General features: G+C 34.3%; 1 protein-coding gene across 2 annotated transcripts; it reads left to right on the top strand.

Moving 5' to 3' along the window:
- The first annotated feature begins 700 nt into the window (after window positions 1–700).
- On the top strand, window positions 701–25680 carry LOC144964855 (sodium-dependent glucose transporter 1-like). 2 transcript variants are annotated; one of them, XM_078899568.1, is made up of 5 exons: window positions 701–758; window positions 12223–12478; window positions 17095–17240; window positions 17712–17854; window positions 20047–25680. In XM_078899568.1, the coding sequence occupies exons 2-5, from the start codon at window positions 12332–12334 to the stop codon at window positions 20571–20573; spliced, it is 963 nt and encodes a 320-aa protein (XP_078755694.1). In that variant the 5' UTR covers window positions 701–758; window positions 12223–12331; the 3' UTR covers window positions 20574–25680. The 2 variants fall into 2 exon arrangements, with proteins under 2 accessions (XP_078755694.1, XP_078755695.1); XM_078899569.1 differs by lacking the exon at window positions 701–758 and having other exon boundaries at window positions 12208–12478.
- The last annotated feature ends 588 nt before the right edge of the window (window positions 25681–26268 follow it).

Genomic DNA, 26268 nt, shown 5'->3' with positions numbered 1-26268 from the left:
TGTCTTCTGGCACTTTTCTACTCACTTCATCTCGTTAAAACCAATGCATTAATATAGACAATGTACGGAAACAAACTATGACAAACACAGACGATACGGTGTGACCATTTTTTTAACTTATGCGTTTAGTAACATAATTTTTATTCTGAGAGAATACAATATTTTTGATTATAACAGTTTTAAATCAAATGGAGGATTTTTTTGGCGGATTTTGGGCAAATGTCGCAGGTGAAGTAGGAAAAAGTTAACGGATTTTGGCGGATTTCTGTCATAAAGTTGGCGGAATTTTTGCAATGGTACCTGGCAACACTATAAATCTACCTTTGATCCAGGGTTGCCAGTTTGGCATTTTAAATGCCAGATTCCAAAAATCTGGCATTTTTGAAAACCGTTTGGCATTAGAAAAATCATTTGGCATTTGGCATTTTCATTTGGCATTTTCTTTTCTTGTATATTATACTTCAAATGACACCTTTTCTTAATAAAAAAAATTACCCCAACAGGAAATTTAGTATAATTCAAAAAAAAAAAAGAAAAAAAAAAGAAAAGAAAACACGCAAGCCACCAGGATATGATAGTAAATTGTCTATCAAAAGTGAGTAGTTTTCTTAGTGGGGGTGGGAGTCAACAGACTTTGGCATTTTTTTGAGTGTTTTGGCATTTTTTGAGTCTTCCCCTGGCATTTTGTTGAAAAATAATCTGGCAACCCTGCTTTGATCCTGTGAGTTCAGGATTATAATATCACTTGAGCTTGAGCGGTAAGTAGCTACTTCAATCGATCACATTGGTGGCTTTGGTTGTTTCTGACCGGTGAAATTTAGTTTCTGCATCATACTTATACTCTTATACTCCTTCGTTGGGAAGTTGTAGCCGAGGCCGTAGACGGATACTGTTACACTTTCCTTTCAATTTAAAAACTTTAATTTTAAAGCTCCTCGTGCTAAGGGAAACAACCCTAATATTCCCTCAACTAACCCTAAGAAAAAATAAAACCTTACCTTTAACTGGGAGACCTTCCATAAGCTACTACATCCTAAGTATTCTTGTTCTAGTAGGGGGTTTGGGAGGGGGGGGGGGGAACTTTTTTTTAAAGCCTCTCCCCTCCCAAACCCCCTACTTGAAGTTCTAGTGAAGGGGGTTTGGGAGGGGGGAGACTTTAAAAATAAACCCCCCCCCCCCCTCCCAAATCCTCTAGTCCTAGCCTACTAGAACAAGAATACTTGGGATGTAGTAGCTTATGGAAGGTCTCACTAAAGGTACTATCTAGGTTTTATATTTTCTTGGGGTTAGTTGAGGGAATATTTGAGTTGTTTCCCTTAGCACTAGGAGCTTTCGGAAGGCTTCCCATATATATATATATATATATATATATATTATATATATATATATATATATATATATATATATATATATATATATATATATATATATATACATATATATATACAGCGGCGTGGCGTATTGACGGCATATGGTGGTGCCATGATTAGAAGAAGAAAATAAATTCTAAAACAGTGAACACGGTTAAGAGGAGAGAGCACATGTTAAAAACTCTCTTTTTTTGGAAGGGTGGGGGAGGGTCGATGGTTTCTACGAGTGGACAAAACTCACAAAAACAAATAATTCATGAAAACAACAGGGCCATTCCACGTCAAGTGGACCAAGGGTGGGAACCAGACCCCTTTTGATTTTCCTCAAACTTGGCTCAATTGAAGATACTTATGAGACATGAAGAAAACCAAATTTTCAGTCAGAATATGGATATTTGAATTTTTTACAATTTTTTGAAATTTTGTCTCAAAACGTGTCAAAATCAAATTTGCTTGTGGGTCCATTTTTGAGAGGCTATAACTTTTTTATTAATCAAGTTAACTCTCTCAGATTTGGTAACCTGTACAACTTTTAGCATAGATTACAATTATTTAAAGGAAAATGAAAATATTTATGAACTTTTGGAGTTATCTGCCCTTGAATATGGCTCCCCATGCTATTCGGCAAAAAAAATGTTTTTTCAATATTTTTTTTTCATGACTTTAATCTTTCATTTTTGGTCATTGATGATTTGTATCTCAATAAATAACATATGGACCAACATAATATATCAAAAATATGGGTCTGGTACTATAATTTTTCGAACAATAACGCATAGCGTAATGCGACGTGCACCAAAATTGCAAATTTTTGTCAACTTCAAGGCTCAAAACGGTCAAAGATGTCGGCTGGGATTTTTTTCAAAATTTGATATATTGTGCAGATACACTATTTCTATAAGCACATGGAAGCTTTCCTTGTATTTTGAGGTGCTTCATGGTAAAAATCACCTGAAAATAACCTAAGTATTTCAACTTTAAGTTACAAAGGGGCATAACTCAATAAATTATTTAAACCCCCAAAATCAACTTATATTACACTACACAGATAACAAACAAAGCTTAAAATGTTTGGCTTTTAACAAACTCTTAAAAACTAATAAATTCAATGCTTTCAGTTTATTTATTTTTGAAAAAAGTGCGAAATAATGCATTAACAGTTCAATAATTGTAGACTACACATTCATGCAGATATATCAGGGTGGCATGAATGGAAAAAAATTATCCAGCTCCTTTAGATTTATCATTTTGTGTGCTGGAATATTCTCCAGTTAAAAATAGCTTGTAAAAAAAAAGAGATAAAATTAAAGAAGAAAAATGACTTTTTGCCGAACCTGACTCTAAAAGAGGTAAAAGAATAACAGATGAGATTAAAGAAAAGGTAATTGAATTTTTATAACAACAATGAATATTTGCGGCTGTGTCCTGGAAAGGAAGACTGTGTTTAAGTCACAATTGATGGAGAAAAAACTGAAGTGCAAAAGTGTTTGATACTTGTTAATTGAATGAACTACATGCACAACCTTTTAAAAAGTACCCTCAATAACTCAATGTAATATTGGTTTATCAAAATTCTGTGAACTCAGGCCCAAATGGTATATTGCTGTAGGACCAAAAGGAATGCATCCAGCTTTTGTTAGTGAAATGCATCAAAATTCAAAGCTGTTCCTCTGGATCAATTTAACTAATCTGAATAATTACGTAAAATAGTGTGCAATATTGAAAATCCAGAATGTATAGTTCATCGTTGTGAAAAATGTCCTAGAACAGACAATCTGAAAGCATTTCTTAATAATCTCTTTTCTCAAAATGATCTTGATCTGAGTGATATGTTTACATTCAAACAGTGGTGCATACTGACAGAGCTACTTTATTAATACTGGAAGATACTGTTGAAAATATTACTGATAAAATCTGCAAAACAATTCATGACCTTAGACCACATTGTTTTATTGCACAGTTTCAAGCTTCATGTCTAAACCATGTGAAAGACACCCTGAGTGATAATACCATAGCCATAGTTCTATTAGGTTTTGTTGAAAGTTATTCTTTTATCATTCAAGATACTGTCCAGGGGCGTCATTGAGACAATACACAATTGACACCTCATCCTTTTGTTGTATTACTGGGAGAATGGAAAATTAAATCATATTAGTATTTTTTATCGCTAGTGACTATTTATCACGTGACATTGCACCAGTGCACACAATTATGAGACAGATGGTGGGACATTTGAAGTTATCTCTCCCTAGCATAAAAATAAAGTGATTTACTTCTGTGATGGAGCAGCATCACAATATATAAACTATAAACATTTTCAAAATAATGTCATCATCATGATGATTTGGGATTGCATGCGGAATGTCACTTTTTTGCAACAATCCATGGGAAAATCGCCTTGTGATAGAATTAGGAGAACTGTGAAACAGTTAGCACTTTGAACAAGTCTACAAGCTCTATATGACAACCAGATCTTATGCCCAAAACAACTTTATGAACTGTGCTCTAGGGACATACATGGCTTAAGATTTGCATATGAGACTTCTACTTCTGAAGAAGTGGAAACTAATTCTATAACCCCACTCCGTGTTTTGAATTAGCGCAGAGAATTCTTGGAACACAGAGTCATCAGTGTTGTTTTAGACCAATATCTATTTAAAAACTATATTTTAGTAGAATTTTTGTGGATCATGGCACTAGCAATTCATTTCTTGATATGAGTATGAGTAAGGATGTCAACCAAATTTTTTTTCGAGTAGGCATGTATGTATGCTACAGCGATTTATGATCAGGAATGAAAGTGGAATATAATAACTGTAGTTGACCTCTCTGAGGAAAATTCTGATGTTCTAATCAAATTAATGCATCTTGACAGTCACATCTATATTGGCCACAAAATGAAAGAAATGCTTTCAGATTGTCTGTTGCACATTTTTCGCAACGACGAAGCATACATTCTGGATTTTCAATATTATACACTGTTTTATTTAGTTATTCAGATTAGTGAATTTATCCCTAGGTACAGCTATATATGATTAATTTTGAATTTTGATGCATTTCCCAAACACAAACTGAATGTGTTCCTTATGGTCCCATAGTAATGCACCATCAGGTCTAAATTCACAGAATTTTGATAAACCAATATCATATTGAGGGTAGGTACTATTTAAAAACTTCAGCATGCAGTTCATTCAAATTAACAAGTATCACACATTTTTGCACTTTAGTTTTTTCCCCATCAATTGTGACTGAAACACAGTCTTTCTTTCCAGGACACAGTCGTTATAAAAATTCAATTACCTTTCCTTTAATCTCATCTGCTATTCTTTTACCTCTTTTAGAATCGGGTTCGGCAAAAAGTCCTTTCTCCTTCTTTAACTTTCTCACTTCTTTTACAAGCTATTTTTAATGGGAGAACATTTCAGCACACAAAATGATAAATCTAAAGGAGCTGGATAATTTTTTTCCATTCATGCCACCCTGATATTTCTGAATGAGTGTGTAGTCTACAATTATTGAACTGTTAATGCATTATTTCGCACTTTTTTTCAAAAATAAATAAACTGAAAGCATTGAATTTATTAGTTTTTAAGAGTTTGTTAAAAGCCAAACATTTTAAGCTTTGTTTGTTATCTGTGCAGTTGATTTTTGGGGTTTAAATAATATATTGAGTTATGCCCTTTGTAACTTAAAGTTGAAATACTTAGGTTCTTTGCAGGTGATTTTTACCATGAAGCACCTCAAAATACAAGGAAAGCTTCAATGTGCTTATAGAAATAGTGTATCTGCACAATATATCGAATTTTGAAAAAAATCCCAGCCGACATCTTTGACCGTTTCGAGCCTTGAAGTTGAAAAAAATTTGCGATTTTGGTGCACGCCGCGTTACGCTATGCGTTATTGTTCGAAAAATTATGGTACCAGACCCATATTTTTGCTATATTATGTTGGACCATATGTTATTTATTTAGATACAAATAATCAATGACCAAAAATGAAAGATTAAAGTCATGAAAAAAAATATTGAAAAAATTCATTTTTTTGCCGAACAGCATGGGGAGCCATATTTAAGGGCAGATAACTCCAAAAGTTCATAAATATTTTCATTTTCCTTTAAATAACTGTAATCTATGCTAAAAGTTGTACAGGATTAACAAATCTGAGAGAGTTAACTTGATTAATAAAAAAGTTATAGCCTCTCAAAAATGGACCCACAAGCAAATTTGATTTTGACACGTTTTGAGACAAAATTTCAAAAAATTGTAAAAAATTCAAATATCCATATTCTGACCTGAAAATTTGGTTTTCTTCATGACTCATAAATATCTTCAACTGAGCCAAGTTTGAGGAAAATCAAAAGGGGTGTGGTTCCCAATTTCCGAAAATTTGGTCCACTTGACATGGAATGGCCCAACAAGCCACAACACTGAGATACAAGTCCCGTACGAAAAGGTCTTTGTAATTATTCTTTGTCCACCATTTAAAGGATTGGATTTGGTAGATAATGCAATCAATATGTTATAAATGTAAATCAAAAGAGAAAAAAAACCTATGACAGAAATTACTTACTTTTAGTACTTGTAAAAAAAAATCTGCACGGCGATGTTTCATCTCTGCAAATCTTTTTATAATGTGTTTATTGAAATCTGGAATGGCATCTATTTCAGATTTGTGAATTGACAGAATCATTAACGAATTTAACCGCTCCTGTTTCATTGAATTTCGCAAGAAATTTTTCACTCTTTTAAGGGTGCTAAAACAACGCTCAGGAGGTCAAGAAATACGATGGAAGTGGTTAAGGTCACTGTAGCCTATAGATGTCCATGATTCGTCAGTGTTTGTTGTATCTGTAAAAAGTAGACAATAAAAACAAAAGACTAAACTAACTGTGAGCCATTCATGCCTGTCATACCATGTCACTGAAAAAGAGCGTTTTCGAGATTTCCACACGTGTTAATTCAAAATCAGTTGGTTGGTGAGGAACTAGTCTTTTTATTTCTAATTTGTCATCTAGTGTCAATCTCCCAAACGGTCGGTGAAGTAAAGAGTCAACTTGATTCATTGCAATTCATTGTTTAACAAAACAAAACTTCAAAGTATATCTCAAATAATGGAAATCAGTGGAACACAATTAATGATTGCACAAATAAAAGGTAGATTCAGATCTTAAAGCATCACAAAGAAAAAATCACTCCACTTAAGTACTTAAAAAATCTAAAAACACACCAAAAGTATAACTGTTGACAATCTTCGCTTTCTTTCTCTGACTGACACAAATACACACGCACAAACACACACACACACACACACACAAATAAACACTCATACACACGTAACCATCAACTCGGCACTACAAGCAAGAAAAATGTTGGTAAATTCGTCCACCATGCTTCGTTGCAAAGAATTACTTTATTCAATAATCGTGAAAAAGAGGTGGGGGGGGGGGGGGTTGATATGTCATATTTTAAAGTTTTATGTTGTTTTTCTTTGCTGCTTACAAACAAACTTGACAATGATCAGTGTTTTTGACAGTTAATGTAATATTTTGGATGGCCGAAGTTACCCTAATTTGGCGCATCCCCCCCAGTCCAACGGTGGAGCTCTCAGATCCTGGCACAAGTCGAGTTTTCCGCTATTTGAAGATAGTATAATTCGACCTAGTTTCTCGCTCAATCAGCTGTCGCGATACTAATGGATAGAGCATTAACTGGAGCTCGGATTGCTTTGCACCACGTTGATTCAGTCACTAATTCGCGCAGTGATGTCACCAACACACGAGTCTGCGCAGTGCGTGATTCGGAATCTTGAATAGAGTGGAGACTAAAAAGGCAGTATGTTGTTGGTGAGTTGGCGAAAGACAGTGGAGTTAAAATCTCTCGGTTTTATTTTTAATTAAATTATGCTGTTAATGATTTTTTAAAAGATTGGTGTGGTTCCTGGCACCATTCGATCCAATGGCCCCACGCCACTGTATATATATATATATATATATATATATATATATATATATATATATATATATATATATATATATATATATATATTATTTAAAATATTTACCACAAACGTATAACGTATTTGAAAGGGATAAGAACTTGGACAGATGAAGCTGAGAAAGGTGGCGCTGCTTTAATAGAATTGGCAAGAGATAGATCAGCTTGGCGGAAGATGACCGCCGACGTCTGCTTCAGATATGGAACTACATGAGATGAGATTTACCACAATGTTTGGGACAGTCTACATCAATGTTTCAGGCTTAATTTGCCATCGTCAGGACTGAGTCCTGACGATGGCAAATTAAGCCTGAAACATTGATGTAGACTGTCCCAAACATTGTGGTAAATATTTTAAATAATAATTCGCTCCATTACTACATGTCGAGCACTTTTCGTACCATATTTGTATCAAACACGATTCAATATATATATATATATATATATATATATATATATATATATATATATATATATATATATATATATAGTGCTAGCTAAGTGTTTATTGGCAATTTGTATCCTTTAGACTTTAGTTAAGTCACTAATCAATCACAAATACTATTTTGCAAACATTGGAGGCCCTGCTACTGCAACCCAATCATTGCTAAGTGAAGAGATGAATCAGAAAAATAATTTTACGGAAATTCGAAACGGGTTTGTTTGCTTGGGTTGAATGATATACCAATTGTCAAATGATATACCAAGTAGCTATTTAGATTCCTTTAATGGATGTTCTTCTTTCTTCTTCTTAAGTCCCTTGGCTCCACCTGGAGTGCTCAGGATTATGACAAATCCTCTTCAACTTGTGCTATGCTATTTTCAGTCCTTCATCAATCTCCTTCCCCAACTCATATTACTTGTGGGGTTCCTGACCTCCCATAGTAGGCAGGGAAGCACTTACTGTCTTTATCCCTCTATATCTGTTCTGATGGTGGTATGCTCTTGGAATCTCCAACTGTTCCCTCCTTTAACCAATTCCCCTTTGTCTTACTTTTTCTTGGTCGTCTTAATTTTAATTCTAAAACTTTTTACTATCCCATTTCTTCCTTTTTACTGGCGCTGATATGACTTAAATGTGTTGCAAGCATCGTTAAACCTTTAAAAATAAAATAAAATATACAAAAACTCAATTTAGTACAATGACACCCTCTGTCTGGATATTTTTTATGAGGGAAATTTATATAAAAGTAATAATAGCATACTAAAACTTAATTTGTTTTGAGCTCGTCACATGGTGTTTGATCATAATATAATGACTCTATTGTCATTGAAAATGCTCAAGGCTCAAAGTTCCCTGACTTACTACAATGAACTGGTATGGTGTATCCATGTTAGAATAATCTTCAATTTATGTTTGCTTTCATGGATGATTATTTTGTTACATTTTGCATGTTTCTAATTTCTTGTGATGACTTGTGTGGCAAGTGCCGTAAATCTTGTTTAAAATATTGACAAAAATGGATGTATTGAGCAAAGAGTTATCAACTGCTTAGCATGTTTAAAATAGATACTGACAAGACCTCAATATGATGTATGAGTATGGTGAATAACATTTATTTATGTTCAATTCATCCAGCGATGTAATTTATTTAATTACTTTTTGCCTTTAGAATTGTTTTAACTTAACATATTTTTATGTTCTAAAAGTGTGATTAACATTAGCAGTTCAAAATTGTCAAAATAATCATTTAATGGCAAATTGGCCATTCACCCTGCATATTGATATATGATAGGGCAATATAATTATGTTATGATGATACAGTTATTTTTAAATAATACTCCCTGCTAAAGAATTGAAAAAGTCCTTAACTGGTTCTAGATAGAGACAATTATACGTTTAGAAGTTCATCATGAAATATTTATGTGGTCAGACAATGAACAGTTGTTAAACAGATACATCATAAAGAATGGTAAAAGTCCATAATTAATACTAGATAGAAACTGTCATGCTTTTGGAAGTTAATGAAATATTTATGTGGTCAGACAATGAGCAGCGGGGGGGGGGGGGGGGGGGGGGGGGGGGATACGGATGGATGTAATAGAGTTGCAAAATTCAAGAATAGGAAGACATCTTCTCTCTCTCTCTCTCTCTCTCTCTCTCTCTCTCTCTCTCTCTCTCTCTCTCTCTCTCTCTCTCTCTCTCTCTCTCTCTCTCTCTCTCTCTCTCTTTTCCTCTCCCTCACTCCCTCTCTCTCATCCCCTCTTTTCCTCTCTCCCATTGCCTCACTCTCTCGCTCCCTCTCCTTTCCCTGGATGTAATAGGGTTGCAAATTCAAGAATAGGAAGACACCTTCTCTCTCTCTCTCTCTCTCTCTCTCTCTCTCTCTCTCTCTCTCTCTCTGTCTGTCTCTCTCTCTCTCTCTCTCTCTCTCTGTCTCTCTCTTTTCCTCTCCCTCACTCCTTCTCTCTCATCCCCTCTTTTCCTCTCTCCCATTGCCTCACTCTCTCGCTCCCTCTCCCTTCCCCTCTCTCACCCCTCTCTGTCTCTTTGCTCTCTTTCTCTCTTCTTTATTTATGTATCTCTCCCCCTCTCTCACCCTTCTCGCTCTCTCTTTCTCCCTCTCCCTCCCTCCCTCCCTCCCTCTATGTGTCTCTATACTATCTCTCTTCTTTGGTTACCTATCTGTATATAATCTGTCTGTCTTTTTATCTTTTATCCAGCTAGCTCCCAATAGTCTTGTCCCAACAATTCAAACCAGGATACATTAAAATACAATAGTCATGTAACAACCAAAAGCTGTTTGTATTAGAAAACTGCAATATAATGGCAACCTGGTAACAATACAAATTCATTACCATGATTGTCATACGAATATTAACTGTCGGCCATGATCATGAATCATTATCCATCGGCAACGTGTAACAGATGTGTAATTAAAAAATATCGCTCTGAATTGCCTAAAAGTGAATGCATTAGTAAGTCTTGATGTTCGATAACTAAAGTATTTTTTATTACCTGTCTATCCATCCATTAATTCACCCATCCAGGTGTCTATCCTATCCTGTCCTATCTATGTACATATCTATCTATCTATCTTTCTATCTATCTATCGATCTATCTATCTATCTATCTATCTATCTATCTATCTATCTATCTATCTATCTATCTATCTATCTATCTATCTATCTATCTATCTATCTATCTATCTATCTATCTATCTATCTATCTATCTATGGGTGGGGTTCCTGACCTCCCATAGTGGGCAGGGAGGAACTTACTGTGTCTTTTATCCCCCTATAACTGTTCTCCAACTTGGTTTCTGTCTTTGTCTTGGAATGAGATTGCTTGGTTTTGTCCTGGCCCTGGCCGGATATCCTGGCTGAGAGGGAAACAGTCAAATGTGTAGTTTGTTTTGGGAGATGATATTTTTTTCCTTGTAAATCATCTCTCTGTTATGCACTGTAATGTGTTTTGTTTAAATATTATATATGATTTGTAAACATTTGAGTGTTTTCCTCTTAGTGGGGGCCTGTGCTTGTGTCTGGAGGAGACTTTTAGATGATCTCAAATTACGTACTTTGATAGTGTGCTCTTGGAATCTACATCTGTTTCCTATTTGAAACAAATTCCCCTTTGTCTTACCTTTTCTTGGGTGGTTTAATTGTAATTCTGTAACGTTTTTCCATCCCATTTTCTTCCTTTTTACTGGCGCTGATATGACCTTAATTTGTTGCAGCGCCGTAAAACCCTTTAAAAAAAAACAAAAAAAACCCCTCTATCTATCCATCCATCCATCCATCCATTCATCCAATCATCTTTCTATCTATCTATCTATCTATCTATCTATCTATCTATCTATCTATCTATCTATCTATCTATCTATCTATCTACTATCTATCTATCTATCTATCTATCTATCTATCTATCTATCTATCTATCTATCTATCTATCTATCCATCCATCCATATGTCTGTCTTGTCTATCTATATACAGTCCACTCCGGATAATTGCAACTCGGTTAATCACACAATGTCCCAAGAAATTTAATTAATTTGATATAAAGTTTAATTGCAACAAACTTTGGTTAATCATAACAAATTTTCGCCCTCAAATAGTGGTAAATTTAAGGAAACAATAAAACAAAATATCATGACTTCATCGTGGAAGAAATCGTGACATGTTGAAAAATCGAGAGTAACCGGGATTTAATGCTACAGTAGTGTGTCATCACACTGCTATTAGAGACTAAAGAGGGTGGGGCTTTGCAGTTTTTGTGTTATCTGTGACCATTTAATAGGAGGCGAGGGGCTGGGCACAGTCTTCACAACAGGTAGACATAACAGTTGTAAAGAGAGACTGTGATGTCCTTTTTTTTGGGTTTGACAACGGTGCATTGTGACCGAGTTGGGTGAGAGCTTCTTGACTCTCACCACGGCTAATCTCTTTGACTCTTACTCTTACAAATATTGAAAGTTAATCCAATCTGAATAAGATGTTGACTTGTATGAACGCTACTTTTGCTTGACAAAATCTATACAGGCCTGCCATATGGTTTTTATTTTAATCATATCGCTCAGTCTGTGGTGGACTAATTACAATGTTTACAACTAGTTTGAGTTTACCATATATGTATAAAATGTTGCAAAAGTGGATTGCAAACTCAACTTCGGTTAATTGCAACACTTTTGCAGATCCGAAGGTGTTGCGATTATCTGGAGTGGACTGCATTATTATCCTAACTATTTATTTACCTTATTTATCTATCTATCGTCTCAGAATTGTGTTGCATACACTTTTTATCTGACAATAAATCGTAGGAATTCAGGATAAGGGTGCTCAGGCTGTATGAAATAATTGTGAAGTATGATAATTGAGCACTTAATATTTAACTAAACTTATCTATCTTTCATTGCAGTTGCCATATTCTTCACTCATGTAAGCAGATAGAATGATGCAGAAAGACAAACGGAAAAATATCAGATAAGTTTGAAGTATTGATTGTGGTTCAGCCGAACTTATTAGTGATGGAGGTGGAATCCGATCTTATGCCCAAGTGTGAGGATATCCCCTCCGATGTGGTTATTTCTGATGAAGACAAGAATGAAAAGAAAAAAAGATTCAGACGAAATATCATCAGATTCACTTTTGATGCATTGGTCGTGTTGTTCTTGGTAAGTCCTTCCATAAAAAGTTTTCATTTAATCTCAATTAAAAAAAAAAAAAAAAAAAAAAAAAAAAAAAAAAAATATATATATATATATATATATATATATATATATATATATATATATATATATATATATATATATATATATATATATATAAATGCAAGTCTAATATGTATGTGTTTATATTGTATTATATATTTACAAACTGTCTAATATAGTTCAATGGGAGAAGCATAGCTGTCTAATTTCTTCTTCTAAGTGATGTCACTGGGTGGGGATCCTGACCTCCCATAGCGGGCAGGGAGGTACATACTGTGGCTTCTATCCCCCTATATCTTATCCAACAAGCTTTCTGTCTTTGTCTTGGAATGAGATTACTTGTTTTTTCCTGGCCCTCGTCGGGGTCCTGGCTGAGAGGTAAACAGTCAAATGCATAGTTATTGTTTTGGGAGATGATATTTTTTTCCTTGTAAATCATTTCTCTGTTATGTATTCTTATATATTTGTTATTTTTAATGCATAATGTAAGCATTTGAATGTATTCCTCTTTGTTGGATTTTGTGCTCGAGTCCGGATGAGACTTATAGATGATCTCAAACTAAGTACATTGGTGGTATGCTCTTGGAATCTACACATCTGATCCCTATTTGTTCCCATTCCCCTTTGTCTTACTTTCTCTTGTGTGCTGTAATTGTAATTCTAAAACTTTTTACTATCCCATTTTCTTCCTTTTTACTGGCGCTGATATAACCTAAATGTGTTGCAAGCGCCGTAAAACCCTTAAAAACAAACAAAACAAGTGAAGTCATTAAATAGTTGAAGCTGCTCTTACCTCGGGATTGGTTTATATGCCCTGGAAACTGGACAGTTGCCACAATCTAATTACGTATTTGCCCTAAAATCTGTGACTAATTTTTAACATTTATGTTATGTTTCATATTATCTTAAATAATTCCAACGGGTTCATGTTCCAATAATTTTCATTTGTGTTTTCACAGACAGGTATATTTCTACCAAGTATTCCATGCAGTTAAAACAGTCTTATGTTTGCAAAAAATATAGTTATTGGGCATAGAAAATACAGTTGCAATCATTACACATCTCATTCATTATGCAAAGAAAACTCTCTCACAGTTTTCTCAATGTCAGATACAAGTGTGAAAAAGTAATATTATAACTATAAAACTGTTGTTTATACCATAGGACTTCCTGTCTTCTGAAAGTCTTTTGAGATTCAAATAAGCTGTATGCTGAGCCATCTTTAACATGCCTTTGTTTATCGTTCTCATGTAATGATTGTAACAAAGTCGTAATGTGTTATCAGGAAGTACTCATGATACTTTAAATTATTAAAAGAATGTGCCCATCAGCTCCCCCCCCCCCCCCACCCCCAATGATACACATTTTTAAGATGTCCCTCCAATGCGGTTCGATCCCTGCAATTTGGAAAACTTCAAAAATTATTCCTGTTTCAAAAAAGAAAAATTAGAATCAATGAACGATCCCAGACCAGTTGCACTGACTTCAATAGTCATGAAATCTTTAGAAAAACTTGTTCTTATTAAAATTAGGAACCGGTTTATGCCACTGAGTGATAGTCATCAATTTGCTTACAAACTAAAACGTGGCATAGAGGATGTCATTTTGCTGTTTGCAAACAACATCTACAGGCATCTAGGTCACTCTAAGAGCTATTGCAGATTTTTCTTTAACGTTACAATGCAACCTCAGTTGGTTGTTCAAAAATTGACTAGTCTAAATTTAAACAAATATATAATTGCTTGGGTGCTCGAATTTCTTATGGAGAGGGAACAGTATGTTCAATTAGGACAAAACGTGTCTTCCTGTATAACTACAAATACTGGTGCACCTCAAGGTTGTGTCTTGTCCCATGTATTATTCACAATATACATGAATGACTGTAGAAGTCAAAACCTAAGTGTACCTTTAATAAGTTTGCAGATGACACCGCTCTTCAAGGCCTAATAACAAATGGCAACGAAATGGCTTGTAGACAAGAAATTGATAGATTTGTGTCTTGTTGTGATGCCCATCACCTAGAGCTTAACATAAGCAAGACAAAGGTGCTAGTGATTGATTTTAGGAGAGTGAAGGAGCTGATAGAACTGTTAAAATTAAAGGACCAATTCGTCCAGCGAGTTCCTCACTACAAATACCTTGGTGTAACGGTTGATGACAGGCTCAAATGGGATGAACACTTGAAAATAATTAAACATAAGATGTGCAGACATACTTATGTTTTATCAAAACTTTCTCGGTTTAGAATAGATGAAACCCTCTGCACATTATTTTATAAAGCAATAATCGGTGTCTTGTCATTTTGTTTAACAACTTGGGGAGGCAAATGCTTTGCAGTGGAAAAGAACAAAGTAAATTCAAATATTTAAAAATCCATTAAATGCTATATAAATGATGTGGACAAGGTAGTTATATGAGACATTTTGTATTAGTAAAATAACTAAAATATTGACCAGCATCATCCACTAAGACCATCAGTTATTATGTCAGGAAGGAGTGGTGCCCTTTCTTTATTTCAACAAAAACACACCAAAAATCTTTTCTGTCATCAGGTATTAGGCTTTATAATAACAAGCACTAATCATGTTATATAATTATTTTCGCTGTTTTACTTTCAAATAATATAAATATTAATTTATTTGTTTTGCAATTTTCAATTTTCAATTTATAGTGACAATTTTAACTATTTTCCAGTGTTGAAATTATACAAAGTGCAGCTCTGGCTATGAAACTGCTCCTTATTTATATATACATCATTTTTCCATTGATTCTCTTAATCGGATGTCAATGCGGTTTACATGTGGGCTCCTCATCCAAACAGGGGCACAGTATTCTCCCACACTGTAGCACGGTGCCAAAGCTGATGTTTTCAGTACCTGTGGTGAGGCTCCCCAGGTAGTACTTGCGAGTTTTCTCACCAGGCTGTTTCTTTTTGCGATTTTATTTGCGGTTCCCTCAATGTGTTTGCGCTAATTTAGTTGTCTGTCCAATGTAATGCCAAGGTATTTAGGATTGGGGTCTGGGGGTAGTATTGAGTTACCAGCTGTGATCTTCAGTTCTTTTCTTGCCTCTCGATTATTCAAGTGGAAGTTTGTGGATACTGATTTCATGGTATTCATTTTTAGATACCACCTATCAAAATATTGTTTCAGGCAGGTGGTGTCTTTGCTTAGAGATTGTTCAATCTCTTTCCAGTTTTTCGATTGATAGGCTTGATAATTAACAAGTCAACTCCAACTCAGTGGCTCCCAACACTGAGCGGCATTGCACCACCAAGTCTTCGACGACAAGACGTCAATCAAAGGATGCTTGCAAGAATTGACGAAGCCACAGACAACACTCCCATAAAAGCAATCATAAACAGGGCATCTTCAACAACAAGACTCAAATCGAGAAGACCTTTCCACCTAACAAAAATGGCAGACTTCAGTGTGGAGGAAAACTGGAGAGAAATGTAGAACAGGGAACCCCCAAGAGGAAGAAACATCATAAAAGATCCAACTAAAAGAGTGCCTGAATTTCATAACGCCAGGAAATCCTGAGTTTCCTCAAATCGCCTCTTAACTGGTCATGGCAGAACTGCATCAAATATGTGCAGATAGAAACTTGGAAACAGTGACACCTGCTGGAAATGTCAGGCAGCCCCAGAGACCAACGATCACATCGTCCTCCACTGTCCAGTTACTAAACTTGAAGGTGGCTATGGGACCGTCCTTAGGGTGGAGGAAGACTTTCGAAGCCTGATTGATGAAATGAATTAGGAGGTGTAGCCATATGCTACTACTACTACTATCATATTTCCATTATCTATTTATCTTACTATGTATATTATAATACGTCCGTACAAAAAATTTCCTTTTTGGGATGCAACACATTATTATTATTATTATTATTATTATTATTATTATTATTATTATTATTATTATTATTATTATTATTATTATTATTATTATTATTATTATTATTATTATTATTTATTATTATTATTATTATTATTATTACAGGTCTCCGTGATTTTCATATTGAATTTCATCTATTACACATTACTTATCGCCTAATTAAAAGCCAATGGGTATTGCTGATGAAAATGATAATAAAACAGCATGATTGGGGGTTGTAGTAGAAGTGTAGATATCAATGAAAGTTACAAATAAATTTTAGTATTGTGTTTTAAGCTTTATAAAGATTAGATTATATCTTAATGGATTCTATGGAGCTAATCCTTAAGTATAAAGCTTACAAGAAAAAGATCCAAGTGCATGTTTTGGGGGATTTGAACGTGTGACCTCCAGAACTAAAGACAAGTGCCTTAACAACAATAAGAATACCATATTAGTTTAACACCCAATAAATGGGAGTAACTAGAATGCTATAAGACTGGACCCATCTTTTTTTATTGGTATTTTGTACTGTTATTTTATTTACCGAACTATTTTGTAATTAGTTTCTTAAGACTTGCTGTGAAAAGAGTTCTGGAGTATGTTTTTTTGTTGATTTTTTTTTTTGTTTTGTTTTTTGTTCGATTCATCATTTGAAATTGTATGATTAATTTCATGTTTCTCTCTATTTATTCCCAAAAGGGTATGCAAGCATCCCAAAAAGGTCCCACCTTTCTTGATATCCAGTCTATCTCAGGCACTGATGTAGAGCAGGCCTCCAGTTATCTCACTTTCTATTGCTTTGGTTTCATGGTTGGAGCTTTTTTGGCTGGCTTTCTCTACGATAAGTAAGCTGAATAATGACAAAACAAAGTTTTTATAAGAGATTTTAGCCTTAAAATGTTTCCAAAATCTATATTATTATTACTCCATCATCACTACAATCACCAATGTCGAACCCACAGACATGATTATCAAACAGTTCAATTCCTGTATTTTAAATATACAGGGGGGTGTTTTTTTCTGTAAATTTTTGAAGCTCTGGAAATTACGAATTTGATTAATGTTTCCAAGAAATCGTCATGTTTGTCCCCATCATCACATAAATTAGTGTTTGTGAGATACAAATCAGGTGATTTATTATTGTTATTATTTATTTTTTGGGCAATATTAATCATAGTGCACTCGCTATAAAGACTAATATTTTAGCTTAGAAATGCATTAACTTAAAAAAAAAAAGATAGAAAAAGGTTTAAACGAACTAAAGAAGACAACTTTTTATCTGGCATGTAATTCATTCACCCCTGGATTCTCTACAGATTAGATCACAAGGTGGTACTGATATGCATCCCCCTGACTCTAGCATCCATCTTTATTGGCTTAACCACCTGGTGTACCTCATACATTACCATGTTGTTGGTACACATAGCTTCAGCAGTACTGTGCTCCATCCCAGAAACTAGTAAGATTTTTTGTTGATTGTTGAGGTAGTGGTAGATCTGATTATGATTAAATGGTGTCATTGTTATTATTGATGAATTAGATTTATGAGGATGGAAGTTCTTTCTTTCTCTTTAAAAAAAAGTACACCAGCAGGTAGTTTTGGATCTGCCATTTTTTCTTTTTCTCTCTGAAGCCCATGTCATTGTCATCACGCAGTCATTCTTAGTATGCTACTGTTGGTGAGTAGGATAATGGTGATGTGATTTAATTAATGGTTTGAGCGTTACTAAGCGTTAACCAATCAGAATATTTCCATTCAGCCTACCCCTCCCCTTGACTATTTATTTCCTGTAAATGAAAAGGCTTTGTAAATATTCCTTTATTCCATAGCTACCTTTAGTACATGCCAAATAGAAAAATTGGTCAGGCCCATAGTTAATTAGTAGTTATCACAATAATTTTACACATTAATGAAGGTATTGTACAGCGCCTTACACTTATGCATTTTTTTCAATTACCTGTGTTAAAATTGTGAGTGATGGTCAGGATCTGTGGGGCTGATTGCTTCAGATGAAAGGCAAGTGTTTAATTTGTCTATGACTTGTCAGTTCACTGTTACGGGTCGATGACAGAGACACAAAATACTGTTCCAAAATTATTTATTATGAGTATGTTCATTTGACTAGTATTGATAAAGCATAAGATACCTGACGTAATTTTCAAAGGTGTAAGCACTGTATGTTGATTAAATAATCCAGGACTCCTATTATAAGATAATAATAAAAATGCATCCATGTTAATAGCTTGCCATGCATAGCAACAAGAGGTCAGGGAGGAACCATCAATTTTGGGTCCAGTAAAAAATATGATTTCATAGTGGTGGCTTTTTTGATATCACAGTTCTACAGCTGTTACCTCGCTTTATACCATAATATTCTTCCACCTTAGGATATCATCAGAAGCGAAATTTCAATGTCATTCAGTGAAAGTTGCCTGTGAGGTATCAAGCATGTGATGGTAAAATATAAATATAGTTTAGTACAAAAGCTACAAGTGATTTATGTGCCATAAATATCACTTGATCAGATGATTAAATGTTAAAAGTTCTTGTGGCAAGTAGAAAAACTGTTGTTTTTGAATATGTTGGGTACATCATATGGAAGTTTCAATTTGATTAGCTGGTCATGTGATAATTTGACTATTGATTTGTCACTGTCAATGGTCCTGTTCCATTTTCGTTGAATCTGAATAGATTCCACTGATTACACTATCATTTTATTTTGTCAAAGAAAAAACAATTACCTTTGTTCATATGAGCCATGAGTCCATTGGATTCTGAAAATATCCTGACTTTTATACTTTTATTATGATGTACGAAAATAGCTCACACTCTTATGGAGTAGACTTTTTAATCCAGCATTTTTAGCTTACCTTACCTTACCTAGTCACATTAAGGCCTTGAACTGCTGTTTCCATCATGCCCTGCTAATTGCCTAGCCCCAAGTCCTCCAACCTAAAACATTTCTTTCTCTCATAGTACGCATTTTCTTCTCTCTCCCCCCCCCCCCCCCCCCCCCATGTCATTGCCATCAAGTACTCATTCTTGGTATGTGGCCAATGAATTTCCATATCTTGCTTCGGACTTCCTAATTTATTGTCCTCATTTCTGCTCTTTCCAAACATTTTTGTTGCTATGGAGGTGCCATCATCTTATATTCTATATCCGTCTCAGGAACACATCTAAATTTTGGTTGTCTCCTTTAATAATTTTCCACATTTCTTATACATTTTTTAGTCTGATTGCAAAACAGTCGCATGTGTTCTTATTCTCGAAAGTGAGGGGAAAATGTCAAAACTTCAATGATTCAAAATGAAATGTTATGGGCCATGTGTAAGGCAATTGGGCTTCATATAGATTGTTTGTGTTTGGCTTAGAAACACAACATTGCCATCCCAAAGTATAATGGACCAACACACAAAACTATGTGTAACCATGAACTTTAATGGTCATGAACTTTTATGGTCTGGTTAATACAGTTTAGTGAGAATTACTTATAAACATGGATGGCAAAAAAGAATAAGAAAGAACTAAGTGACGTCAACTTCCTTCTCTCTATATCATTATGTTTAAGATATTATAATATATGAACTTGTATTTAACAATTGAAATGAACATTATTTGAATTAATTATCTTTGATTTTTTATTTCAGCAATTACAGCCGAACAGTTTCACATTTGGGGAGGCAAAAGTGATTCAGCATTTCAATTCCTCAGTTTTACTTATTCTCTTGGGGGAGTTTTTGGTCCTTTATACACAAAACCTTTTTTAGCTCCAAAATGGAATGAGACGGATCAGTCTGAAGGCCATGAACAAGATCTCCAAAGAAATAATATCAGTGAATTTATATATAGTACGATAAATTCTTCTTTATCATCCATACCTAATAACCAGACTGTTTACAATGTTGGTTTAGAAAGAAATCAAACACATATTAGTTCAAATTCTGATGAAGCACCAAAATCACAACTTTTTTATGCCTTCTTGATTACGGGGTTGTTCGGCATTATATTTTCAATCCCGTTCTATATATATTGTTACAGAGATTGCTCCAAAACTACACATGAGAAAAAAGAAAGTGAAAAACCTGCAGAAATTGAGCCAGAAAGACTCTATAAAAGCTTATGTGATTTTAACAGCTTTAGGTTGTTTCTTTCTTTTCATGTACGCAATGATTGAAGATTCATTTAATATGTTTTTGTCCATGTTTGTAGTATCTCATCTCTCATGGACTAAAGAAAATGGGGCATTGATAAGTTCAATGTATTGGGGGATTGGAACGGCCTCTAAACTGATATCAGTTTTTGTTGTGAGACGAGTGGATGTTGGTATTTTGCTTATAATCAGTTGTTTTGGTTTGGTTATTTCATCGACAGCTTTTGTTATCTCTAGTCATTATCATATACATTCACTGATTTGGGTATCTAGCTCTATATTTTCCATGAGTCAATCAACATTATTTGGGGGTAGTTTTTCCTGGATTGATAATAATATTCTTAGGCTTGATGGAAAAGCTACTAGTGCTACGATGATATCCGCATCAAGCGGTGCTATGCTTGGTCCCTTTATATTAGGAACAACAATGAAAAATATTTCTTATATGGTATTTCCATACATAGAATTGATAAACACTGTTATAGCATTGTTCTATTTCATTTTCTTGTTTTTCTTTTTGAAGCCATACGTGACACTAAAGTACGGTCCAGTCAGACCTAAAAGCTCAGAATCTATCCAAGGCAAAAATGAAACAGAGCTTGATGAACAGGAAAGAATGGTGTCTGAAAATGCTCAAAGAGATGATATTGCAAACAGAGAAATTAATAGCACAATTTGAATGTCAGTCTCTTTGGATTCCCATGTGCTGTGTGGGAATTGATGCACAGTTAATCCTCATTTTTCGCTATATTTTTTTTTTTACAGTCCAAAGCTTCTAGTAGGTTAGTATTCGCTTTGAGCAGTGACGCTAATACTCAGGCTAACTGGGCTGGTTGATATCTTTGAACAAGAAGTTGAGTATTAAGCTTTTTTTTTTAATAAGAGATGTATTTTTTAAATTTTGTTTTTGTTTTGTTCTATGTCATTACAAATTTTGATATGAAATATACTATATTTATTTTAATGTTACAAATGTATGATTACAGTAGAGCATGCCTATAGCGGGACTTTTGGTCCCAGCAGAAAAATCCCGCTGTAGGCAAGTTCCCGCTATAGGAAAGCAGGGGAAAATGTCCCAAAAATATACATGATTACCTCCCTTGAATGTCAATAAAATTAACATGACCCATGAGCCTTGAAATGGACTATCTTTGGTTCAGTGTTTATTTTGGTTGGGCTTTCTTTTTGTTTTTTGTTTTTTTTTTGTGTGTGGCACAAGGGTTGATCTGGATTAAAATGTACATATATATGTCTTTTAACCTTTTATCTAATTCTATAATCCCGCCCTTTTAAGGTTATTGATTGAATTTGTTTTACTTGCACCCTGTGCTTGATATGGTTACAAGCACATTTAAATTCATAGATTCAACTTGTTTGTGAAAATAAAGTTAAACTTAACTCTTGACTTACTCTTTATCTTGAAATAGATAATAATGTGAAATTGAATGTAAGCTTCAATTTAATAAACGAAAACAGATATATGTTTTTGTGTATTAAATTGAAACTTTCATTCAATTTCACATTGTTAATTATTTCTTCCAGCTTCTAGCAAATATATTTACATTTTTCTTTTTATCTTGGTGATTTATTGATCGGGTTATACATATCTACAATTTTCTCATGGACTTTTGTATTCACATAAGTATCATAACTGAGATATCTCAAATATATTGTCGAGATACGCCTCTTACTTTGCAAACAATAGTCGGTATTTCGATATCAGTTTTAACACATATAGAATTGAAATACCGCTTGATAAGAATTAAATGCAAAACAGTTTTTGGTGTGGAACTCAGATTGATATGGAAGCTCCATATCTGAAGTTATTATAGAACTAAAAGTGAATGTGAAATAATTAATGCTATCACTTGCACAATATATGACTGTTATCAGCAAAATCAACATTGCCCTTGTAAATGTTATCTTTTGAGAGTCATGGGTAGTGGATAGTCTTAGGTTAGGGTAGATTATAATATATAAAGAGTTGTTTAGGCCAACTGTTCTTTGAATACCTTTTGTATTTAAGTTTTAATCATAATTAAATTCTGGGTGGGGATCCTGACCTCCCATAGTGGGCAGGGAGGTACATGCTGTGTCTTCTATCCCCCCATACCCGTTTCCCAATTGTTTCCTGTCATTGTCTTGGAATGAGATTACTTAGTTTTGTCCTGATCCTTGCCGGAGCTGCTTGGCTGGGAGGGAAACAGTCGAATGTATAGTTATAGTTTTGGGAGATGATATTTTTTTCCTTGTAAATCATCTCTCTGTTATGCATTGTATTATGTTGAGTTTACATATTATATTAAATGATTGGTAAACATTTGAGTGTATTCCTCTTAGATGGGACCTGTGCTTGTGTCTGGATGAGACTTTTAGGTGATCTCAAACTAAGTGCATTGGTGGTCTGCTCTTGGAATCTACATCTGATCCCTATTTGTTCCCAGTTCCCCTATGTCTTACTTTTTCTTGGGTGCTTCTATTGTAATTCTATAACTTTTTATTATCCCATTTTCTTCCTTTTTACTGGCGCTGATATGGGGTGGAAATGTGTTGCAAGCGCCGTAAAACCCTTAAAAATAAAAACAAAACAAACATCATAATTAAATTGGGAATTGCTGCTATTGATTGCATTTGTTTTTTTCTTGGATACATTTGTTTAATGATTTAGTCGTAATCCCACATTGTTGCTGATAAATCCACAATCTTTTAATATCTCACTTACACATGTGAATTTTAAACTTATCCCGAGTCCTGACTCTGGGTGGGGTTCCTGGCCTCCCATTGTGGGCAGCGAGGCACTTACTGTGTCTTCTTTCCCCTTATAGCTGTTTTCCAATTTCATTTCTGTCTTTGTCTTGGAATGGGATTACCTGGCTGGGAGTGAAACGGTCAAATGCACAGTTATTATTTTGGTAGATGATATTTTTTTCCTAGTAAATCATCTATTTGTTATGTATTATTATATTTGTTATTTTGATGTATAATGTAAGCATTTGAGTATATTCCTCTTTGTTAGATTTTGTGTTCGTGTCTGGATGAAACTTATAGGTTATATCAAACATTGATGGTATGCTCTTGGAATCTACATCTGATCCCTATTTGTTCCCAGTTCCCCTTTGTATTACCTTTTCTTCGGTGCTTTAATTGTAATTCTAGAATTTTACTATCCCATTTTCTTCCTTTTTACTGGCGCTGATATAACCTAAATGTGTTGCAAGCGCCGTAAAACCCTTAAAAACAAACAAACATAAATCCTGACTAAAGCTAAAATTTCATAAATCTGTTTAATCTCTTTTTAAAAAATGCTAACAATGAGTTGGAAGAGATGTCCACTCGCATCACACTATTGACATGGTGCTTTGTAATATCCCGGTGATTGTTTTGACACAATTTTTATGTTATTATGACACCATACAATAAAAATCGATAGTCCTTGTCACCTATTTTATTTCTTTTATCATTCTTGACTTGGATAATAAAAATAAACAACAACACCATCTAATCAACATGAGACTTCTAACAACCTGAATAGAAAATATTTAGATCATTTGATAATTTAAAATTAAAATTTATTAATTTTTATAGAAGTTTAAAATCTGTAGTAAATTGATATTGTGTGATATGACGTTAGTTCTGATAGTGTGCGAATATCATTATCATCCAAACTTTTATTGTTGTTAAGTTATTATCTTATATGACGCAATGCTTTGTTGTTTTAAGATTGCCATAATTTATTTTCATAGTTATTATCTTATATGACGCAATTCTTTGTTGTTTTAAGATCGCCATATTGTTGCCATAATTTATTTTCATAGTTATCTTATATGACGCAATGCTTTGCTGTTTTAAGGTCGCCATATTGTTGCCATAATTAATTTTCATAGTTATTATCTTATATGACACAATGCTTTATTGTTTTAAGATCGCCATGTTGTTGCCATAATTAATTTTCATAGTTGTTATCTTATATGTCTCAATGCTTTGTTGTTGTAAGATCGCCACATTGTTGCCATAATTAATTTTCATTTTTATAAAAGTTATACAGGATTTCAGGATTTCAAACATCCCAGTTTTCCGTAACACATACCAAATAAAAATATATTAAACAGGGATCCCCTTGAAGCAGGAAAACCTGGGTGGGTTTCCCGATCTCCCATAGTGGGCAGGGAGGTACTTGCTCAACTTGCTGCATCTTCTTTCCCCCTGCATCTGTTTTCCAATTGATTTCTGTCTTTGTCTTGGAATGACCCTGGTCGGAGTTCTTGGCTGGGAGGTAAACAGTCAAATGCATAGTTATTGTTTTGGGAGATGATAATTTTTTCCAAGTAAATCATCTCTCTGGTATGTATTATTATATTTGTTATTTTTAATGTATAATGTAAGCATTTGAGTGTATTCTTCTTTGTTGGATTTTATGCTTGTGTCCGGATGAGACTTTTTTAGGTGATCTCAAACTAAGTTCATTGGTGGTGTGCTCTTGGAATCTACATATGATCCCTATTTGTTCCCAGTTCCCCTATGTTTTACTTTTTCTTGGGTGCTTTAGTTGTAATTCTAGAACTTTTTACCATCCCATTTTCTTCCTTTTTACTGGCGCTGATATAACCTAAATGTGTTGTAAGCGTCGTAAAACCCTTAAAAACATAAAAAACAAACAATTTTTTTTTCCTTGTAAATCATCTCTCTGTTAGGTACTGTTATTTAAAAAAGAAAATTTTAACATATAATTTGTAAACATTTGAGTGTATTCCTCTTAATGGGATCTTGTGCTAGTGTCTGAGTGAGACTTTTTAGGTTATCTCAAACATTAATGGTATGTTATTGGAATCTTCATCTGATCCCTATTGTTCCCAGTTCCCCTTTTGTATTGCCTTATCTTGGGTGCTTTAATTAAAATTAAATGTGTTGCAAGCGCCGTAAAACCCTTAAAAACGAACAAACAGAAGTCCTGACTAAATCTAACATTTCATAAATATGTTAAATCTCTTTTTAAACAATGCTAACAATGAGTTGGGAAGAGATGTCCACTCGCATGGTGCTTTGTAATATCCCGGTGATTGTTTTGACACAATTTTTATGTTATTATTATTATGACACCTTACAATAAAAATCGACGAGTTCTTATCACCTATTTTATTTCTTTTATCAATTCTTGACTTGGATAGTTAAAAAAAACAACACTATCTAATCAACATGATAATTTTAACAGCCTGGATAGGAAATATTTAGATCATTTGATAATAGGCTTCAATAGTCTGATGTCACGTCGCCCAGCAACGAGCAACTGGTTCTAAACAAAGAAAATCGGTACTTTTTATTCTCCATGCTGGCTAGACCGTTATTACGAGGGCTCTTTCAGAAATAACCGAAAAATGCCCATTGCTTAGCAACCAGTGGAGATTTTTTAATTCTGTAAACGACATGATATTCCTTATTTCCTTACGGATATTCCCAGAAATTATGAAGTGCATCATTTTGCACAATGAATTTCTAGACGATTTTAAAGATGGCGGCCCACCTTGAAACTTAGTCAAAGGAGGAAATCAGAGCTGTCATACGTTTTTTGAACGCCAAAAGTCTGAATCCTACCGAAATTCATAAAGAACTTCAGAGTGTATATGGTGAGCATGTTATAAGCCGTACACAAGTCTATCACTGGTGTAATTTGTTTGAAGCCGGCCATTCCGACTTGACAGACAGGGAAGGGAGAGTGCGTTCG

This window comes from Berghia stephanieae, chromosome 2 (genome assembly GCF_034508935.2).
Source record: "Berghia stephanieae isolate SIO BIC M18660-M18661 chromosome 2, UCSD_Bste_1.3, whole genome shotgun sequence".
In the NCBI taxonomy this organism is placed as follows: Eukaryota; Metazoa; Mollusca; class Gastropoda; order Nudibranchia; family Aeolidiidae; genus Berghia; species Berghia stephanieae.
This window is presented reverse-complemented; position numbering and strand designations above follow the sequence as displayed.

Coding starts and splice junctions, on each gene's coding strand:
- LOC144964855 (XM_078899568.1), top strand. CDS start 12,332: ATGGAGGTGGAATCCGATCTTATGCCCAAGTGTGAGGATATCCCCTCC. Junction 12,479..17,094: donor CATTGGTCGTGTTGTTCTTG/GTAAGTCCTTCC, acceptor TATTCCCAAAAG/GGTATGCAAGCATCCCAAAA. Junction 17,241..17,711: donor GCTGGCTTTCTCTACGATAA/GTAAGCTGAATA, acceptor GATTCTCTACAG/ATTAGATCACAAGGTGGTAC.